Source organism: Leptodactylus fuscus, chromosome 1, assembly GCF_031893055.1.
Source record: "Leptodactylus fuscus isolate aLepFus1 chromosome 1, aLepFus1.hap2, whole genome shotgun sequence".
Taxonomy (NCBI): domain Eukaryota; kingdom Metazoa; phylum Chordata; class Amphibia; order Anura; family Leptodactylidae; genus Leptodactylus; species Leptodactylus fuscus.
This window is the reverse complement of record NC_134265.1, coordinates 35,044,636-35,065,637: the sequence shown is the minus strand read 5'-3', so window position 1 is coordinate 35,065,637 and position 21,002 is coordinate 35,044,636. Positions and strand designations below refer to the sequence as shown.

General features: G+C 45.7%; 1 protein-coding gene across 1 annotated transcript in view; it reads right to left on the bottom strand.

Moving 5' to 3' along the window:
• The window catches only part of MTREX (Mtr4 exosome RNA helicase), a 51,331-nt gene that overhangs the window by 26,207 nt on the left and 4,122 nt on the right, over positions 1-21,002 (bottom strand). The window contains exons 3-15 of the mRNA XM_075269417.1: positions 19,304-19,370; positions 18,205-18,267; positions 17,401-17,513; positions 15,660-15,834; positions 14,477-14,567; positions 12,844-12,968; positions 8,031-8,129; positions 7,813-7,915; positions 7,112-7,243; positions 6,896-6,975; positions 5,902-6,012; positions 5,572-5,673; positions 5,345-5,470 (exon numbers count right to left, since the gene is read on the bottom strand). Of these exons, the coding sequence (XP_075125518.1) occupies positions 5,345-5,470; positions 5,572-5,673; positions 5,902-6,012; positions 6,896-6,975; positions 7,112-7,243; positions 7,813-7,915; positions 8,031-8,129; positions 12,844-12,968; positions 14,477-14,567; positions 15,660-15,834; positions 17,401-17,513; positions 18,205-18,267; positions 19,304-19,370 (1,387 nt within the window). The remainder of the gene's footprint in view (positions 1-5,344; positions 5,471-5,571; positions 5,674-5,901; positions 6,013-6,895; positions 6,976-7,111; positions 7,244-7,812; positions 7,916-8,030; positions 8,130-12,843; positions 12,969-14,476; positions 14,568-15,659; positions 15,835-17,400; positions 17,514-18,204; positions 18,268-19,303; positions 19,371-21,002) is intronic.

Genomic DNA, 21,002 nt, shown 5'->3' with positions numbered 1-21,002 from the left:
ACAAGCGCACTGGCTTTCCATTCGCAAAAAGGCAATGGGGGGACTTTTGGTCTCCCAATACACTGATCACAGGGGAGCCCCATAGTTGGGCACCCAGCGATCGGACACGTATCCCCTTCTCCTGTGGATAAAACAGAAGTGACCATAATAGGACAATCCCTTTAATTCCTGGTTCCCGGTGAGGCCATGTGACAGATCTGGCACTGTATAAATGGAAACCACAACACAGATATGAACAGTCTGCTCTTCCCATACTGTCCCCATATGCTGACCAGAGGGACAAGTCTAAGACGTGGGAAGACGATTTACTTGCTGCATCTGAGCACAAGAATGGCGCAGTTAATGTAAAGGCCGACGTACATGCTCAAGATCCTGAAGCCATATGTGATACAGTCAAATCATGACAAGATTAAGACAGACTGTGTCAGACAATCCCTATGGATTAAAGGGATTACAGGATTAGACGGGCTCGGCCACTTTCTTTCCATACCAGTGTGACTTATGTTGAGCTGCAATACCCCTCAAGATGTAAGCACAGGTCAGTAGACAGCGGCCACCCTTTACTAACCTTGTCCATCCACCTCAATGCTAAATCCAAAGCCAAGAATGGCTACAAAAGGAATGGCACAAAAAGAAAAAAACAAATTCAAGGGAGACCGCGCTTCCTTTGTATCTTTAGTGAACCGAATCCAATATGTGATATAAGGCAAAAAAGAGAGCTATTTGCTCAATATTGTATATTGCGAGCAGTTTTGGCAGCGTAAACACTTATATGACTCATGGTCAACAAAACATACTAGGGTATTGGTAAACCAATATAGGTAAGTGAACGCGCTCACTCGAGTATTAATATAAAAGGTAAATATTTTATTCATAAAAGGATGACACGTTTCGGGGTTTTTGAAGTATAACAATACAAGCTACCCCTTCATCAGATCTGGAGGCAGCTACATGGAGCCTTGTTTGACCTGCCTCCAGATCTGATGAAGGGGTAGCTTGTATTGTTATACTTCAAAAACCCCGAAACGCGTCATCCTTTTATGAATAAAATATTTACCTTTTATATTAATACTCGAGTGAGCGCGTTCACTTACCTATATTGGTTTACCAATACCCTAGTATACAAAAGGAATGGGAAATATCTAGGAAGATTTTATACTTCTGCTAAACCTAGTCCTGATTTTGGCTCAAAAAACTGCAGCAAAAAAAAAAAAAAAAAAAGCTGCTTTTCTGCAATGTGGGGCCTCGGCCTAGAAAAATCTCAGCTGCTTAAGGTATGTACAGGCCCTTTAATAATTCAGGGGCATCTGGTGCTATTGAAGGATTGTCTCAAGACTGACACAGACCTTGCTCTGGAGATCCGTAATGTGGAAAGTGAAGTCTTTTATATATAGGTCACTGTACAGATTAGCCTAATGCAAGAGAAAGCCATTCTCCAACTACATTATGGATGCTCAGCTAAGAGTAAAGTGGAAACAATCAATAAGCAGGTCAATAAACATCCCCTAAATCAGAACTACAAACTCAACCAAAATGCAAATAACTCCATACGGTCTTAAAGGATTCCCATCATTGGATTCCCTTTTTTCTGACAAACACGTAGGAATAGCCTTAAGGGGGGCTATTCTTCTCCGTGCCGCCGTTTGGTAGAAATCCCAGTTTTCGTCGGTATGCAAAAGAGTTCTCTTGCAGCACTAGGGGAGGTCCCCAGCACTCAAACAGCACTGGGGGTGTCTCCAATGCTATGGGAGAACTCTCCAGCGCCGCCTCCATCTTCTTCAGGAGCGTCCTCTTCAAGTATCTTCTTCTGTCCTGGGTTTCAGTCTTCTAGGCCTTAGGCAGAGCCGACTGCGCATGCCCATGGCCACAAGAAAAATGGCCGCTTACACAGTAAGCAGTTGTAAGCGGCCATTTTCTTGTGGCCTTGGGAATGCGCAGTCGGCTCTGCCTAAGGCCTAGAAGACTGAAACCCAGGACGGAAGACGACGCAGGGGGAAGCCATTCCTGAAGAAGATGGAGGTGTCAGTAGAGAGTTCTCTTGCAGGATTGGGTCCCCCAATGATTTTTCAGGGCTGGGGACTGCCCCCAGTGCAGTTTCAGGGCTGGGGACCGCCCCCAGTGATTTTTCATGGCTGGGGACTGCCCCCAGTGCTGCAAGAGAACTCATTTGCATAACAAAGAAAACCGGGATTTCTACCGAACAGCGGCGCGGAGAAGACATCAAAAAGGTAGGAGAAGAATAGCCTTTCTTAAAGAGGACCTTTCACCATATCCGGGCACAGGCAGTGTTATATGCTGACAGTGCGCTGAATTCAGCGCACTGTCGGCTTTCCCGATCTGTGCCCGGTGTGAAGAGCTTACGGCCCGGTACCGTAGCTCTTCTATGGTCAGAAGGGCGTTTCTGACCATTAGCCAGAGACATCCTTCTGCCTCGCGGCGCCAATCGCGCTGTGCTGTGGAGCCGGGAGGAACGCCCCCTCCCTCTGCTCGCAGTACTCGTCCATAGACGAGCATTATCAGGAGAGGGAGGGGGAGTTCCTCCCGGCTCCACAGCACAGCGCGATTGGCGCCGCGAGGCAGAAGGACGTCTCTGGCTAATGGTCAGAAACGCCCTTCTGACTGTAAAGCGCTACGGTACCGGGACCGATAGCGCTTTACACCGGGCACGGATCGGGAAAGCCGACAGTGCGCTGAATTCAGCGCACTGTCAGCTTTCTGGCAGTATATAACACTGCCTGTGCCCAGATATGGTGAAAGGTCCTCTTTAAGGCTATACCTACGTGTTAGTTAGGGAAAAAAGGGATCCAATGATAGGATCCCTTTCAATTGAGATGAGGCGCAGTACCAGACATGGCCCCCCCAGGCAAGAGTGGCGCTATTTCTAAGAAACTCTGAACATTCACTATGACAATTACATGCACTAGGACTCTTCGGTATATGAGAATTCCTAAATGTGCAGTGTTAGGTTCACATGAGGCTCTCTGAAGATGAACTTGTATGTTTCAAGTTCTGCCAATTCTGCAGACCGGGCCTGAAGATCTTCTACAGATGTCTGCTTTGTGGTACGCGGATTAAAGGATCCACGGGTTTAACCATTTTACGCCTTTTAGTGTTAAAAAAAGCAAAAAGTTCACGCACTAAAGCGAAAGACGATTACAGGATTAAGAGGCGAAAAAAAAGGTGTTAAACAAGTGAGGTTCGCACATGTGGACGCCGTGCTAGTGACTCACACGCAGGCAACCTGTTGGAAGGGTCTGAATTCCCGCCCAAAGGTTATGCCAACAAAAATGTTGTCACAGATTGTGGAAAAGGGGAAAATATAAAACTTCTCAGGCAGAGATAGAAAATATCACTGCACTATGGAGGGAAATCTGCTGCAGCCAACGCTGTAGGATTTGTACAAGGCACATGGCGGTGTAGTACAGTGCGCACAGCGGTCTCCACAATGGCTAATGTCAAGATATGTGCAGGTAGGTAACAAGGAAAGTAAGAACACAGGACAATTCCTACAAGAGCTGTAACAGGTGTAGTGTCCTAAGACTATAAATCCCAGGTGGAAATGCACTAGTGTAATACAGTAAATGGTGGACATGGAGGAGGAGGGGGATGCAGCTGCAGTATATGCCCCTCAATGCACAAGCAAGGACGGGAGAGCAGACAGCTCACTGCTTCAGAGAAAACAGCACAGCTCTTACATCTGACCAAGAAGAAACCAGTAGGGGGGGGGGGGGGGAGAAAAGATCCCCAAAAATCTGCACATTAGGGTAAACCTTTATCTATCCTGGCCTTAGGATAGCGTTGCAGTACCTACACCCGCTGGTACAGTGAGAGCAGCGCAACGGCCGGAACATAAGCAATAGAGGGAGTCGCACTGTACCAGTACTGTCGATCTGGGTGTTGCACCTCCACAGATCTATCCTAAAGATGGGCTATCAATTCTAGAAACTGGATAATCCCAAACTTCTACAGTGTTATATCACAGAACCAATGAAGCGGCGTCCTTTGATAAGAAATCATGATTTGCTAAGGACGGAATTTCCTCACTAACGGCAATGGTCAACAATGGCCAAACTCTAGGCTATGCCATTGCTTTAAAGGTGTTGGCATAACAGCAAAATAGACCCCCATATAAATAGCAACAACTCAACACCCGATAGGCGACAAAGATCTGATCCGAGGTTCCTACAGCTTGGCACCCTACTGGAACATGCATGCTCATACTCCATTCCAAGTCTATGGGACTAATAAAAACAGTGCTGTACCTCAGTCAGTCCCATAAAGACCTAAAGGGATCCTATCATTAAAACAACATTTTTTCTCAATAACACGTAGGAATAGCCTTAAGAAAGGCTATTCTTCTCTTAACTTCAGAAGTCTTCTCCACACCACCGTTTGGTAGAAATCCCGGTTTTCTTTGGTATGCAAAAGAGTTCGCTTGCAGCACTAAAGGTGTCCCCAATGCTGCCTCCATCTTCTTCTAGAATGGCCTCTCACCACGTCTTCTTCAGACGCTGGAATCAAACTTCTAGGCATGCCCTGGGCAAAGCCAACTGCCCATGCCCGCCTGGTGTAAGTGGTCATTTTCTTGAAAAAAATGGCTGTGCGCATGTGCAGTCAGCTCTGCCCGAGGCCCAATGGCAGAGCCAACTGCGCATTCGTAAAAGTTTGATCCACAACGCTGGAAGAAAACACAGGGAGAGGCCGTTCCTAAAGAAGATAAAGAGGCGCTGGGGAGTTCTCTCGCAGCATTGGGGATGCCCCCAGTGCTGTTTGAACACTAGGGACCGCCCCCAGTGCTGCGAGAGAACTCATTTGCATACAGAAGAAAACCGGGATTTCTACCGAATGGCGTTGCGGAGAAGACATCTAAAGGTAGGAGAAGAATAGCCTTTCTTAAGGCTATACCTACGTGGTAGTCAGAAAAAAAAAATATTTTAATGATAGGATCCCTTTAATGGCGTGGCAGCGTGCATGTTTGTCACTTCACTCAAGCAAGGACCCCCCGCAATGAGACCTTCATCGCCTCCATCAGTAAGTAGTGGAATCCTCTTCACGGGATTTCACAACAGGACTACTATTCTTCTCAGTCAGCCCTTGCTGCAACTCAGCCCCAATCATTTTAATAGAACTGAGCTGTAGTATTGACCGACGGACACGATGTCCCTTCCTAAGAAGAAAGCCACCACATTGCAGAACCCTATACGGTGAGCAATGCAGTCAGTTCACTTACAGTTTGGCGGTGCCCTGGAGGTCAGACTCCTGCCAATCTGACCCTTACAGCATACCCATCTATATACCATAGCATTTCTAAGGGAGGAATCCCCTATAGATATGAGTGCGTTACCTTCAGCAGCTGTTTTCCAACCGTAGGACTCATTTTCTCATCCACCATAAGAATGACTATTCCCCTTTCATCCATCCCACGTCTCCCGGCGCGGCCGGACATCTGAATGTATTCCCCAGAAGAAATCTAACAGAGGAAATGGAAAAAAAAACACAAGACATTACCTGACAGAATAAAGGAGGAAGCTGAGCGGTCCATGTAAAGTGAATGAGGCAGAGAAGACTCACCCAGCGAAAGTCTTTGCCGTCAAATTTCCGAGCACTTGTGAACAAGACAGTCCTGGCGGGCATGTTTATACCCATGGCGAACGTCTCGGTGGCGAATAAAGCCTGTGAAGAAATAGAGGTAACGTAAGGACGTATAGACTGATGCAAACATTATGGACAGGTATTGGTCCAATGAGATCAGAGTCCGTCACTGGACGGAGAACAACAGGGACGTGGCGACAGATTCCCCCTTTAGTCTCTGTAGGGTCCGTGAAGGGTTACAGAGCCAGGCCAGATCTTCACAGACAATCCCTGATCTTGCCAATGGATAAAGCTTCTAATATTTTTTACCTTAAGTAGACCCTCGGAGAACAGAATCTCAATGGTTTCTTTCAGGATCGGAAGGAGCCCTCCATGATGTATCCCTATACCTCGCTTGAGCAGAGGCAGAACATGTTCCACCTACAGAGAACAACGAATATAGAAATATTACATGGACGACACGACGATAAAGAACTAGCAAAACGATCAGTATAGGGCAAAGTCTTCATAGTGAACTCCTGGGATTATTCCAGGAGGTTTCAGACCCGACACCGTTATTTACTGGACTTCTACAGTTTGGGCCAAAGGGATTTAATATGGGAAATAAGAGGAGATCCAAGTTCATGGACTGGGAGTCAGAGCTGAAAGGGGTTTTCTAGCCCCAAATCGAGTTTTTCCATACCGATACAGGACACAATATCAGTATATGAGCTGTGGGATCCAACACAGATTAGCTGCCGCCTCCAAACGCTAGAAATCGATAGACGGGGGAACACGCGCAGCACCGCTCCTATACAAGTAATAGGAGTGACGCAGCAGCCCTGTCCAAAGCATAGCAGGGAGTCAAAGGAACTGCAGCGGCTCTTATTACATGTATAGGAGAGGTGCTGCAGGCGCTCCCCGTCCACTAGCAGCTTCTGGCACTCTGGAGGACGCCGAGGTCCGGGTGTCAGACAATACAGATCATAGACTGTTCACCCATCCTGCAGATAGATCAGAAGAAAAACTTGATTTGGGGTCAAAAACCCACTTTTGACCCAAAAAGGGAGTCCACCAAGCAGACAGCACCATGTACAGTAAAGACATCTTATTTCGTCCACATAACCAGAGCAGGGGTCCCCCCGCCCCACCTGTACTGCCTGGTGCAGTGACCGCTGGGAATTGAGAGACAGCCTTGCATGTTCTGATTCCTCCATTGACTTCTATGTGCTGCCTTGCAAGAGCTGGCCCTCATCCCAGTGCACGGTCTGCAGTTGACCCAATATTTAGGTAGAAGACACTGAGGTATTTATAGAGAACTGACCTGTGGGAGCTTCTTGTCCTCATCAGACAGACAGTCTATGGCATTGTTGAAAACTTCCTCCACCAACTTTTTCTCCTCATCTGGTGGGAAAAGACGACACAAGATCAGCCAGATGGTTTATTCCGCACAAACAATGCAGCACAATACACAAGAACCCAATATCTGCTATAGCATGCAAGACCCGGCCAAGGCCTGTATACGGAGCGCAGACCGTACCGGAGTTGAAGTCCAGCTTGGACATCTGCAGGGCGTACGCCTCACAGTCTTTCTTGCTGAAGCTGAATATAATGACGGGCTGGAAGTTTCGCTCCATGATCATCTTCACAATCTTGAACACGTTGGACGGCCCTGGAACCAGAAAGCAAAACGATTAGGAGGATGGGCGACAGGAGGTCAGGATTGGGGGATACAACTGTTTCCAGGAAGATTAAAGGTTTGGTTCCGTCATGGACACTTATTCCCTTATCCACAAGGCAGGGGATAAACGTCCGATCACTGGGGGCCCCCAAATGTCAGGTCCCCCCGTGATGAGGAGGACAGGGGACCGAACAGTCTCCATAAAGATTCCAGTGCTCGGCACTCCATACACTTCCATGGCGCTGCCGGAGATTACAGTCCATAGAAGTGAACAGTCACGCAAACACATTGGTGCTCCATTCCCAAGGAAGATTTCGGCAGACTTTCTTCCCCTTGTCCTAATCATTGAGGGATCTGGTATTCGGGGCCCCAGCGATCAGATACTTAACCCCTAATCCTCTGACGGGCCAGAACAACGGACAACTGGGTGCAGATATGAACACCGCGTAATGCAAAGAGCAATCTGGACATGACAAACCCAAGGTTGTGTCTGGTCACTAGAGGGTTAAGCGTCTAGCCCTATAGGTACCAGCATTATATAGGTAACCCCACGTCTTTACCTTTAGTTCCTCCCTTTCGGCCCTTCTGATCACCCTTGGACAGCTCCCCGGCGTCTCTTAAGACCTGCATGGCTGTATTGAAGTTGTCTTCTCTGAAATCACCCTGCGAGACAGCGGACACAACACCATGTGACTATAATATAACAGCGTGCTGATACGTTATATCTCACATCCAAGTCATGTGACCAGACTATCCCTATACAACACACACAACTCACGTTTTCATCCACAACCAGGTGCAGCCCGTCACCTCCGGCCGGGAAGATGTAATGCTGTAATGGAGTAGGGCGGTAATCCGTGTAGATGACATGGCAGGGCTGAGAAAGAGAAAAATAGATCAATAATCCAGTGTCCAAATAGTCACTGCCCATGGCATTGAAGGGTTAATAAATTACATTTCCTGCTTACATTAATTCCCCAAATATTTACCAAAGATAGAGAAAATCTAAACAATAAGCAACAGATAAGAAGTTTTATCATTGACTGCACATACTGACAGCGCCATCTATCGGCCTCACATGTACTGCAGCCTAAAGAATGCCATAGGAAATGCTCAGTGACTAAAGATAACAAGAGACGAGCGCCATCTATTGGGCTGCAGCAGTCTGAGCACTCACTATATCACGAGCGCCATCTATTGGGCTGCAGAAGTCTGAGCACTCACTATATCACGAGCGCCATCTATTGGTTGCGGCAGTCTGAGCACTCACTATATCACGAGCGCCATCTATTGGGCTGCAGAAGTCTGAGCACTCACTATATCACGAGCGCCATCTATTGGTTGCGGCAGTCTGAGCACCCACTATATCACGAGCGCCATCTATTGGTTGCAGCAGTCTGAGCGTCCACTATATCACGAGCGCCATCTATTGGGCTGCAGCAGTCTAAGCACTCACTATATCGCGAGCGCCATCTATTGGATTCACATAGTATGAGCAGCCGAACACTCGTACGACATCAATTGGGATGAAATGAACAGCCTAAACAGGCATAGGAGCGCCATCTATTTGTTTTCACATGACTTGGCATCAGAAGAGGTTCATATTACAATCAGCGCCATCTATTGGTTTCACATAGACCACAGCAGCCTAAACTAACTTCATAACGAGCGCCATCTATTGGGCTTTTATGACTTGATCTGATGTTTACTCATGACACAAAGGACTCACTTTATATGTAATGAGCGCCATCTATTGGTTTTCACAAGACGTACATCAGACAAGGCTAATTTTACAATGAGCGCCATCTATTGGTTTTTCAGGATCTCGCATGATAAATTAAGTTTACGCAAAGCGCCATCTATTGGTGATCACATGACTAACATCCTAAAGCACGCTCTAAGCACGCCATCTATTCTTATCAAATAACAGCAACATCCTAAGGGAATGTTCACACTACCGTTGGCATCCATCAGAAAATGTTAAACACTAACAGATCAGTCAAAAATTAAAAATCCCAGGGAGGCAACATAGTGGCTTAGTGGTTAGCACTGCAACCCTGCAGCGCTGGAGTCCTGGGCTCAAATCCCACCAGGAACAACATCTGCAAGGAGTGGCTTTCCTCCCATTCTACAAAGACATACTGATAGGGAAATTAAAAAAAAAGTACATTGTCATCCCTATATGGGGCTCACAATCTACGTTATTTTTTTTTTTTTAAAATTACATTTTTTTATTATTTATTTCAACAACCCCTATCAACACAGACTTCCAGCAATAGTGTGAACCTACCCTAAGGAAGCACTTTATAATGAGTGACGTCTATTAGGATCACATAACCTCTGCAGTCTATACTTCACATTATACAGAGCGCCATCTATTGGTTTTAATGATTACAGCAATCTAAAGGCTCACGTTATGAGCGCCATCTATCGGTTTTAATGATTACAGCAAGCTAAAGGCTCACGTTGAGCGCCATCTATCGGTTTTAATGATTACAGCAATCTAAAGGCTCACGTTATGAGCGCCATCTATCGGTTTTAATGATTACAGCAATCTAAATGTTTGTTTTTGACCGTGTTAGCCAGTGGTTATGAAATAAGAAAAAAAAAAAAACAAAAAAAAAACACACACTTCTTCAGTAGGTGATACCTTTTTTTAATGGCTAACTCATAATGATGCCAGAATATGACGTTTCGAAGCTTCCTCTGGCTTCTTCAGATATATCTAAAAACACTTTCTGCAGGCTGCATATTTATGTATAACTGGATACAGGGATAGGATTACAGGAGGGAGGGGGGGGGGGAGAGGCTTATTAGTATATACATATAACAACAAATAATCAATCCCCAGGTTCTTTATGGCTATCTTAGTTCAATGATTTGTATAAAAAGGCATAAATCCACGTGATGTATTCAAACCACTATCCAGAGACTTGACTAGGAGCATGCACTTGTACTCATCAATCAGAGCGCCATCTATTGGTTTTAATTACAGCAATCTAAAGGCTCACGTTATGAGCGCCATCTATTGGTTTACATGATTAAGGCAGCCTAAAGCCTGGCATTATGAGCGCCATCTATTGGCCATCATGATTAAGGCAGCATAAAGCCTCACGTTGTAATGAGCGCCATCTATTGGTTTTCCATAATTACAGCAGCCTAAAGCCTCGCTCTCTTAGCGCCATCTATTGGCTTCTATTGAACACAGCAGCCTAGACTATATTATAAGCGCCATCTATCGGTTCACAAACCCGCAGCAACCTAAAGCCTGACTTCAACACCCGCCGCGGCCTCACCATGCACACTCATACTACGCTGTCTCGGCTGTTTCGCTTGGTATATAGCATATACACACACTAGAAAACTTGCATGGTCGGGCGTCACTCTCATCGGCTCTAATACCTCATGTGACATAGGGCAGAGCACAGGAACATCTACTAGCAGAAAAAGGAACGACGTAGCACAAAATGAAACGGCGATTACCATGCGCCATGTACTACGGACTCCTGAGTAAACAATAAGGAACCATCGCCTGATGACTAACTATATGAAGGAGTTATCAGCAGCGCCATCTATCGGAATCACACGGCTACTGCTGCCTAAACAACATTCACTAGGCAAAGCGCGTCCAGTTTAGGAGACCGGGCCGCTCGGACACGACTAGTACACAGACTGCGCGACGTAACAATCCTGTAAGCCGAGCGATATGGCCGCGAATTGCAGCAGTTTCAAGACTCCTATTACAATAGAGCCCCATCTACTGGATTCCCTGAAATTTAGCAGCGCAAAGCCGCGAAATAGAATGAGCGCCCTCTATCGGTCTGACATAAGGTCTCGAATCGGCGCAAGTTGTTGGATTCACATAACCTCAGCAGCCATAGGAGCTCTTGTGCGCCATCTATCGGATTTATAGAACATCACCATCCTAAAGCGCTCTTGCCCGCCATCTATCGGATTGACATACTCAAGCAGCCTAAAGATTGTTCAATTAGCGCCATCTATTGGTTTCACAGAGTCTCCGCAGCCTAACGAACTCTAGCGCGCCATCTATTGGGTTTACTGTGCAGCAGCTTCAATAAAACTTTATAATGGAGCTCCACCAATTAGGATCCTATGACTGCAGTAGTTGTTCATATTGAGCGCCACCTGTTGGCTTCACTTAACAGACAGACAATTATTTTAACACCCATCTACTGGGTTTACATGGCTGTAGTATCAGAAGGGAAATTTTTTTTTTCCCAAAAACCAGTGTCATACATACACGTAACCACCCATAGGACACAAAGTGTGAACATGCTACAGAATGTCCGCTGCAACCCCTAAGGCCGGGCCCCACGGGCTGGAAACGCCATAATTTGTCTGCCACAGACAAAAAAACAAAACAAAAAAAACACCAGTGTTTTACAGTACTTGCAAAGTGGATGGGATTCATGCAAATCCCATCCCCACTTTGCAGGAGAAAGGATTATTTATTAAAAAAAAAAAAAAAAAAAAAAAAAAAGTAGTGTGGACTCGCGATTTCCAAAACCGTTGCGGTTTTAAAAATTGCAGCATGTCAATTATATCTACGGAAACGCCAGAGTCTTCCCCGTAGATATAATTGCAACAGAAAGTCTGGAGGAAAACTTTGTGAACTTTTTGTTCAAAGCACTGTGGGAAGCACCACGCTGCGTTTCCGGCCCATGGGGCCTTAGCCCTACACGGAATTTTTATATGGGAATACGGACAAATACAATGGACAGATTCATTAAACAGCTATAAATGTGCCCCAGTATTTTGATCATCGCAGAGATCAAAAAAGGTCTAAAGTGTGGCGTTGTTTAATCTGCCCCGCAGTTCTGAGCTCTGCCCCGTTGTGTTACATGGCATCACAGATCCAACATGAAACAAATAATGAAATAGGAACAGGAGCAACTTAAGCTCCAGTACAGACATATTGCCAATGCCTCAACATTTACTGCTTATATACCTCGCTTCCCAAATTTAGGGAGGTTACCCAGGGAGTTCCCTGCTCCTGGATTTTCCGTGGGGAGCTGGTTTTGACTCCCAGCATGATCAGAACCCCCTCCTCCCAATAGTTCCTCCATCTTACCTGTGCTATGGGGAACGGCTGACCACAGTAAACACCACCCACCAGAGCCTAAACAGCACATCAGACATCAAAACTACCTGTGCTGGCTGTTAGGGAACAGAGGGGCTACAGAGAAAATTCCAACTGTGCTGGAATCAGTGGAGGGGCAACTAATAACAGATGTCAAGAGCTAGAATTGGTGGAGGAGGTGAAAGGTCATCTTTAAGCGCCACCTACTTGACTTAAAATGATTGCAGTAGCCAAAGACTGATCTCTGCCACATTGTTTTTACAAGAGTACAAAGTTATACATAGTAGATGAGGTTGGATGAAGACATCAGTCCATCAAGTCCAACCTATAACCTACAGTGTTGATCTGGGGGAGTATCATCGTAAAGAAATCTCAAGTCTATAATATCTCAAACGTGGCAATTAAAAAAAGAAAAAACAACCTTAGCACAAATCAATAGGAAAAGCAGATAATAATCATATGTAACATATGCACGCTGCATGTATCTTACCTGTTTGTGTAAATGGCAGATCCATTCAGCAAACTGTCGAGCATTGGGTATAGTTGCAGACAGAAAGACATAGTGCACATTGTCTGGAAGAAGAATGATGGTCTCCTCCCATACAACTCCTCTTTCTAGTCAGATAAGAAGGAAAAAATAAATATACAAGTCAAACATTGTGTAAATTCACTAACTAAACCTTAGTTCACATCTGCCCTATATGGGCTGGTTATGAGGCAGGGACACTACATGCACGAAAAGACAACCCGGGCGCAATAAGGAAGTCATTGCTGGGTTTCTGACACTGGTCGTATCAATTGGGAACTGAATACAACAAAGGACACCTTTAAGAAGTCAAAGAAAATCTTTAAAACTAAATTTCTTTATATAGTTAAAGGGATCCTATTATAGAAACCCCTTTTTTTTTTTTTAATGAGTAACACGTGGGAATAGCCTTAAGAAAGGCTATTCTTCTCCTACCTTTCGCGTTGTCTTCTCTGCGCCGCCGTTCTGTAGGAATCTTTGTTCTTGTCGGTATGCAAATGAGTTCTCTCGCTGCACTGGGGGCGGCCCCAGCGCTCAAACAGAACTGGGGGCGTCCCCAATGCTGCAAGAGACCTCTCTCCAGCGCCGCCTCCATCTTCGTCAGCAGCGTCCTCTTCTTCTGGCACAGGTTTCCGACTTGTAGGCCTGGGGCCTTGGGCAGAGCAGACTGCACATGCCCACAGGCCACGAGAAAATGGCCACTTACACAGTATTGTAAGCGGACATTTTCTCGTGGCCTGTGGGCATGCGCAGTCTGCTCTGCCCAAGGCCTGAGGCCTAGAAGTTGGAATCCTGCGCCAGAAGAAGAGGATGAAGAGGATGCTGCTGACAAAGATGGAGGCAGCGCTGGAGAGAGTTCTCTGGCAGCATTGGGGACGTCCCCATTGCTGTTTGAGCACTGGGGCCTTCCCCCAGTGCTGCGAGAGAACTCATTTGCATATCAACAAAAACTGGGATTCCTACGGAATGGCGGCGCGAAGAAGACAACAAAAGGTAGGAGAAGAATAGACTTTCTTAAGGCTATTCCTACAAGTTACTCAGGAAAAAAAAAAGATTTCTATGATAGGATCCCTTTAACTTTTAATTAAGTACAAGCCTAAGTAGGTTTGTGTTCACAGAAAAAGCACAGTCGGTCCGCATCCCGGTGTCTCAGATATTTTGGCACAGTTATCCCTCCACTGTCAGAAGGGCAGATCTTACTGCCTAGCATTATAGCTGAGCTGTGAGGAACCCCCCGGGACAATACTCTTGCACAGCCTTGTACTGTTGAGGGGAACGTTCCTCGCAGCCCAGTGATGATGCCAAGCAGCAAGATCCACCCTTCTTTCAGTGGAGGGAGATCAGTGCCGAAATGAAAGGCACCAAAATGTCTGCAATTGGGAAGCATACTGGCAAAGCTCTCTAGCAGTATACAATACCACCCATCTCCGAGGACACACATGTATGGGGAGGAGGGGTTGGGGAGATGCCAGTCTCTCTAGCATTTGCTGCCATTTGCATTATCTATACCCTATAGTGAGTTCAAGTCCACATAATAAGAAATGCGGGCGTACCCGCAGCACAGACAATGGTACACTGCATATATCCTGGTACCTACCCGAGTCTCTCATGTAGTGAATTTCATCAAAAATGACCCAGGCCACTTCTCTCATGACTTCAGAGCCTCTGTATAACATGCTGCGCAAAATCTGTATAATATAGAAGGATACAGTCATAACTAAGGCGGAAAAAAACAAACAAAATTCAGCTTTTTATAAATCTATTCCATTGTGACTAAGTGCTTTTTTTTATGCATCTTTACAGAGTTTGTAACATACACGGGGCTAATAAAGGAAGCAGAACATGGACTGTGTTCCTATTTGCTTCTTTTGGACTCCATCACAGTGTCCATTGGAAATTGCTGGACATATAAATCTGCACGCCTGATTTTTTTTTGGTCTGGCAGTTTCACCTGAAGGACCCCATTATAGTCCCTCAGGCTCTTTTAGTCTCCATCATGTATGAGATCCAATGAAGCTGCTGCTCTGACGGACCAAAAGAACGGCAACCTGGACACACGTGTGAACCCACATATATGTCAGGTCAGTTTGATCGAGTAATAGGAACTGTCATGTAGGCCTCTTCACGCCTCTTCTTCCGGGGGTTGGCTTCAAATTTCTACGCCTCAGGCCTAAGGCACACAGTATTGTATGGCCATTTTCTTGTGGCCAGCGGGCAAGTGCAGTGGGCTTTGCCCTAGAAGTTTGAAAAAGATGAGGCGGCGCTGGAGATTTCTCTCACAGCATTGGGCCCGCCCCCAGTGCTGTGAAAGAACTCATTTGCATACCAGCAAAAAAACAGGATTTATACTGAATGGCGGTGCGAAGAAGACATCTAAAGGTAGGAGAAGAATAGCCTTTCTTAAGGCTATTCCGACGTGTTAGTGAGAAAAAAAAAATTGAGTTTTAATGATCGGATCCCTTTAAGATTTCAAGGACGCAGGAGTAAGGTCCTTGCTGGATTAAAAGTAGACCACCCAGCCCAGAACCAGTAAGTGTCAGATTTCCCAGCACTGTGTCACTTTTCTGGCCATTCCTCATTTTTTACTGTCTGTATTGCATCAGTTTTTAACCAATCTTATTTTTCAAATCCAGGGGCCCTTAAAGGATTATTCTCATCTTGGCAAGACGCTACAGAGCTGAGAATAGGCCTTTAACATGCCCTATGGTGGTGCCGCAGGGACTTGCTGTGATCAGCATAGGACATTTTGGTTATAGAAGCTCTGGTAGTATTTGACGTACCTCAGTGGTCATAACCAGGCAGGATGCTGTTGGGTTGATCGTGACGTCTCCAGTCATCAGGCCGACATCTTGGAACTCTTCATACATCTCTCTGTATTTCTGGTTACTAAGAGCTTTGATTGGGCTGGTGAAAATAACTCTCTGCTTTTCTCGGAGAGCGAGAGCTATGGCGTATCTGTGAGAAGGGAAGAGGGCAGGAGATGAACACAACCAGCCATAACATAACCACAATTGGCCCTATCTATGCTAGCGCTGCTGCAACCTCTTCAGCCACTTAGATGAAACCATGTGTACACAATAACAAATACGAAAAATGGAAAATAATGGCCGTATTGCTCAACACTACATGATACGAGTTCTTTAGTAACGTAGTACATTATGTGTTAAGGTCTATGTGTTTCAAGACTGGACCAGTCACTGACAGGAATAGACACACAACATTTGGTCCTGACGAAGAGACCAGTCCGGCCTCAAAACGTGCAGGCCTATACAGATAGGAAAAAGATTTAATACATCACTAAAGGACCCCTATGAAGTGGTTGAGTAGCACAGCCATTCATTTTCTATTTCTCTTACCTTTGATTATGATCACTTTTGTCGAATGGTTGTGTTTGGCTCAATGTATAAGATGAAGCTTCAATAAAATTGGTGCCGTTTAAAGTTTGGTAAAGCCAAAGGCAAAAGGGATGGGATAAAATACACTCACTCACATTTGTACATTTCCTCACACAAAGGGGGTTGTCATTTTTCGAGGCCGCAATCGCACGCAGTACGCTCCTCAAAGTCTTTGCTGAACAGAGCGCATTGCACATGCTCAGTAAGGTCTGTACAGCCCTCCGAAGCCTGGATTACTTCACTCAAGCGTTGGAGGGTTGTACAGACCTTACTGAGCATGCGCAGTACGCTCTATTATGCGAAAACTTCAAGGAGCGTACTGCGCGTAATTGCGACCTCAAAAACACAGCCGCCGGCCGGCAGGCGCAGCCGGCTCTACTAGTGTCTCACTGACAGAGCCGACTGCACAGGCGTCGGAGAGGACGCAGAAGGAAGACGACGAGAGAAGGGGAGGATGCAGCTGAAGAAGGAGGCGTCGCTGGAGAGAGTTCTCGGGCAGCAGTGGGAACGCCCCCATCGCTGCAAGAGAACTCATCAGCATACCGGTAAAAGCCGGGATTTCTAAGGAACGGCGCTGCGGAGACCACGTCTAAAGCTAAGAGATGAATAGCCTTTCTAAAGGCTATTCCAACGTCTAAAGCAGAAAAAAAAAATAAAAAAATAGCTATTTAGTGGTAGAATCCCTTTAAGCTAGCCTTCCTACTCCTTCCCTCAGAACCTGACCCTCCATCCACATCTTACCCTATACTCAGTATCTGTACATTCACAGATGGCAGCTGGTGGTCGGCTCATACAGTTTCAGTTATATGACCTTATTAATAGATGGCAGGACCATTGTATCCAAGAAGCCCTCTTATCCCCTATGCCTTCAGAGATTGCCAGCAAGAACTTACAGAACCCTCACTCCTATTTTTAACATCTTTATTATTTTGTAAGCCTGTAATGTCTGATAAGGTCTTTTCGTGTCTCCTCTGTATTTGTAAAGTGCTGCAGAATACATTGGCGCGATATAAATAAAATTATTTAAATAAATATGGCCCCCTTACTCAATGTTCGGAGGGGGGGGGGGGTAGAAACCAATACACTAAATAAATCCAAAAATGTTAATGAACAAAACGGTACATACTCTGCACACACTGTTTTTCCAGCCGATGTATGAGCGGACACAAGGACTGACTGATTGTTATCTATGCAAAGAATGGCTTCTTTCTGAAACGCGTCCAATATGAATGGGTATTCCTGAAGATACAGAAGATATAGAACAAGTAATTACACAAGGTTCTTCTCTTAACACATACAATTGTCGAGAGACGATGAGTGACCGTCAGGATAACAAAAACGAAGACTGTGCGATATCGATAAGGAATTTGGACAAAGCCATAGAAATCTGATTCAAGAAACGCAAATAAAATCACAATAGGATGAAAGGTTAGACTACTGTTCTAAGAAATCATGGTGGCAGTTCTTGTGAACTTAATTTAGCAAGGGCAAATAGAGATCCAGCTTTCTGTATTACAGTGAAGGCAGACGTATACAAATACAAATAAGCTTTATTAGCATTACCAAAGAATAAAACATTTGGTGTTGCCAAAGCAAAAAGAAAGTTAGTGGTGGTGGAGGGGGATGGGTACAGAGTTCGTGGGTTGGGAGTTTGAGTGTCTTTAGGGTCTCCTCGTTCTTGTTTGGGGCGTTGGGGTGTCGGTGGGTATGGGGTAGACAGGTGATGGGGGGGGCTTAGGGGGTTTAATAGTTCATGGGGGGTGGGTGATACAGTCCATGGGGTCTTTTGGGTGGTGCGTGGGGGGTTTAATAGTCCATGGGGAGGTATATGTATGTGTGGTTAAAAGCTATGCCAGGAGGCTGCAGTGTCAGCTTATCCTGATGGACGTTATTCAATGTTCACCAATACAGCACAATAATCGTAACCCACCTTTGCAGCTTTGCCGACGCGAGCCCTCAGAGGCGTATACTCATCATCTGCAGGGAGCGCAACCTACAGCAAGAAATGGTACAAGTATTACCTACTATACAGCAAGTATTAAAACTTCATACTATAGTAGTGCTCTGAAGCATGACTGAAACCCCCCTATCTGCACTGCTATGAAACATCTTGCAATAGGTAAGCCGATGTCTGTCAGTATTGATTGATCCTTTAATCCAGGGGTAGGGAACCTTGGCTGTTGCAAAACTACAACTCCCAGCATACATACTTGCTCTGCTATCCTTGTAACTACCATGGAAGTGAATGGAGCACGTTGGGAGTTGTAGTTTCACAGCAACTGGAGAGCCGAAGGTTCCCTATCCCTGCTTTAATCTATCAGTGAAAGCCAAGTACCCTGACCACTTCCAGGACTTACACAAGCTGCCTTAAAGAGGACCTTTCATGGTTTGGGGCACAGGCAGTTCCATATACTGCTGGAAAGCAGACATTGCACTGAATTCAGTGCACTGTCGGCTTTCCCTATCTGTGCCCCGGGTAAAGCGCTTTCGGTCTCGGTACCGTAGCTCTTTACAGTCAGAAGGGAGTTCCTGACACTCTGTCAGGGACGTCCTTCTGCCCAGCAGCGTCTATCGCGCTGCACAGTGTGAGTGGGGAGGAACGCCGCCTCCCCTCCTGATAATATTCATCTATGGACGAGCACTGTGAGCAGATAGGCGCTGCTGTGGAGAAAGACGTTCCTGACAGACTGTCAGGAATGCCCTTATGACTGTAAAGAGCTACGGTACCGGCACCGCTAGCTCTTTACCCGGGGCACAGATCAGGAAAGCCGACAGTGCACTGAATTCAGTGCACTGTTGGCTTTCCAGCAGTATATAGACCTGCCTGTGCCCAATCTGATGAAAGGTCCCCTTTAAAGAGTCCAACAGTCGAGACCAGGCAGGGATCCATGCTGCCCCCTTGCCGTACCACTTGTAGTGGCAAAGTTTGGTACTGCAGCGCTGCCCCACTAGAGTCAGTTCTGCCCCATTCAATTTTATCAATACACAAAAATTCTAACGTACAAAATGGACAACACACGGCATCTTACCTCATGGGTGCAGCCCTCAACTGTATCCACTTCTTGAACTTTCACCCTTGGCATCAAGTCAGCCAGACTGTAAAAGAAACAGATTTGAGGTTCGGGCATTTCAAGAACCTTTAATACGTGGCCACAATCCCATCAAGCCATGCAAAGCTAACCTTTTTTTTATTTTTTTTTTAAATCAATATGCAAGTCAGCCTGTAAGTGCACTGGGGGCGGCCCAATTAGCTAGCTTCACATACAGTAACGGGCGGCACGTGCAGCTGGGCACTTGCTTTGCGGCGCTATTCAAGCGATAAATGAATGCAGACAGCTGCTGTGGTCATATGTTATATAGTATACATTACGCCTGCACCATGAGCGCGGCGGCGCATATCATTACTATGCCTGTCTAATCCACTTCTGTTTAACTATTGTAGCATCAATTCAACTGCGGCACCTTTGTAATGGATTCATGAATGTAAAGATATGGAAATTTACAGCACAACACATGTAAATGGGGTTTTCAATTAGAAAAAAAAAAAAAAAAAAACATTCAGGAATTCAGGTCAGGCTGCACGATTTACATTTTCAGGGAACTTGTCACTAGTTTTGCGGTCACTAAACCACCAACATGTCATCATGCAGCTAGGGTTTTGATTTGCAAACACACCCACGACAAAACTATTTTTTTTGTGTTATATGGGTTTTCACCGTTTCATTAGTTTGCCTGCTGTGTCTTCTCACTTCCTGCATTTCTCCCCCTCCCAGCTTGCTGTACAGGACTGTATGAAGTATCACAATACGTATGCAGATCAGATAATATGCACATGCTTTAGAGAATGGACTCATTGTTATCCGTGTGTTAACATAGAGAGAGAACAGAAACTGCAATTAGCTGAACTGATTGTCCTGCAGTGAATGAGGTCACTTGTCCTTTCTCACAAGTCAGTGGTTATGGAAACGCTGTGTAAACAATGGGAGGAATAAGTTCACATAGCAGGGAAACAAAGCAGCATTAACAAAAGGAATATATTTAGGAAAAGTCTTCAATTTACATAAGCTACCAGTATAAACAGGAGCCTTGAGATGGGACAACCCCTTAAAAATGAAAGCACAGCATGCTGAAAAGGTTGCCAACCTATGACCTAGGTCATCAGTGGAGGTCCGGCACCCAGGATCCCCACCCTAATCAGCTTTGTAATTGGGTCGTGGCACTGACCTCTATAGTGTTTAAATTGCACACCAATTACAGGGGCCAAACAATGATTACAGCCTTGTCCCATAGCAGTTACTGGGATGAGGCCGAAATGACACCACACAGCCAATATAATACAGGCAGCCATGAGAACAGTTAAGGGTGATGGGGCTCAGTCAGGGTCACACGTGTCAGACCTCCACTTATTTCTTAACAATGGCTATTCTGTGTTTTGTTTTTTAACTAAGTGTTGGTTCACATCTGCGTTGGTATTCCATCTGGGGGAGTCTGCATGGAGACACCCCCCCCCTCGAGCAGAATAACAAATGCGATTGCAAGTAGTGTGCAATTAAAGCACATGGATCCCCATAGGCTAGAATGGGGTCTGTGTGCTTGCCGCCAGATCTCCGCACAGAACATGCGAACAGGAAGGTACTTCACAATCTACTTTCTTGTCCGCATGATTTGTGCGGACAGCGCAGGGCAAGCACACAGACCCCATTCTAGTCTATGGGGTCCATGTGCATT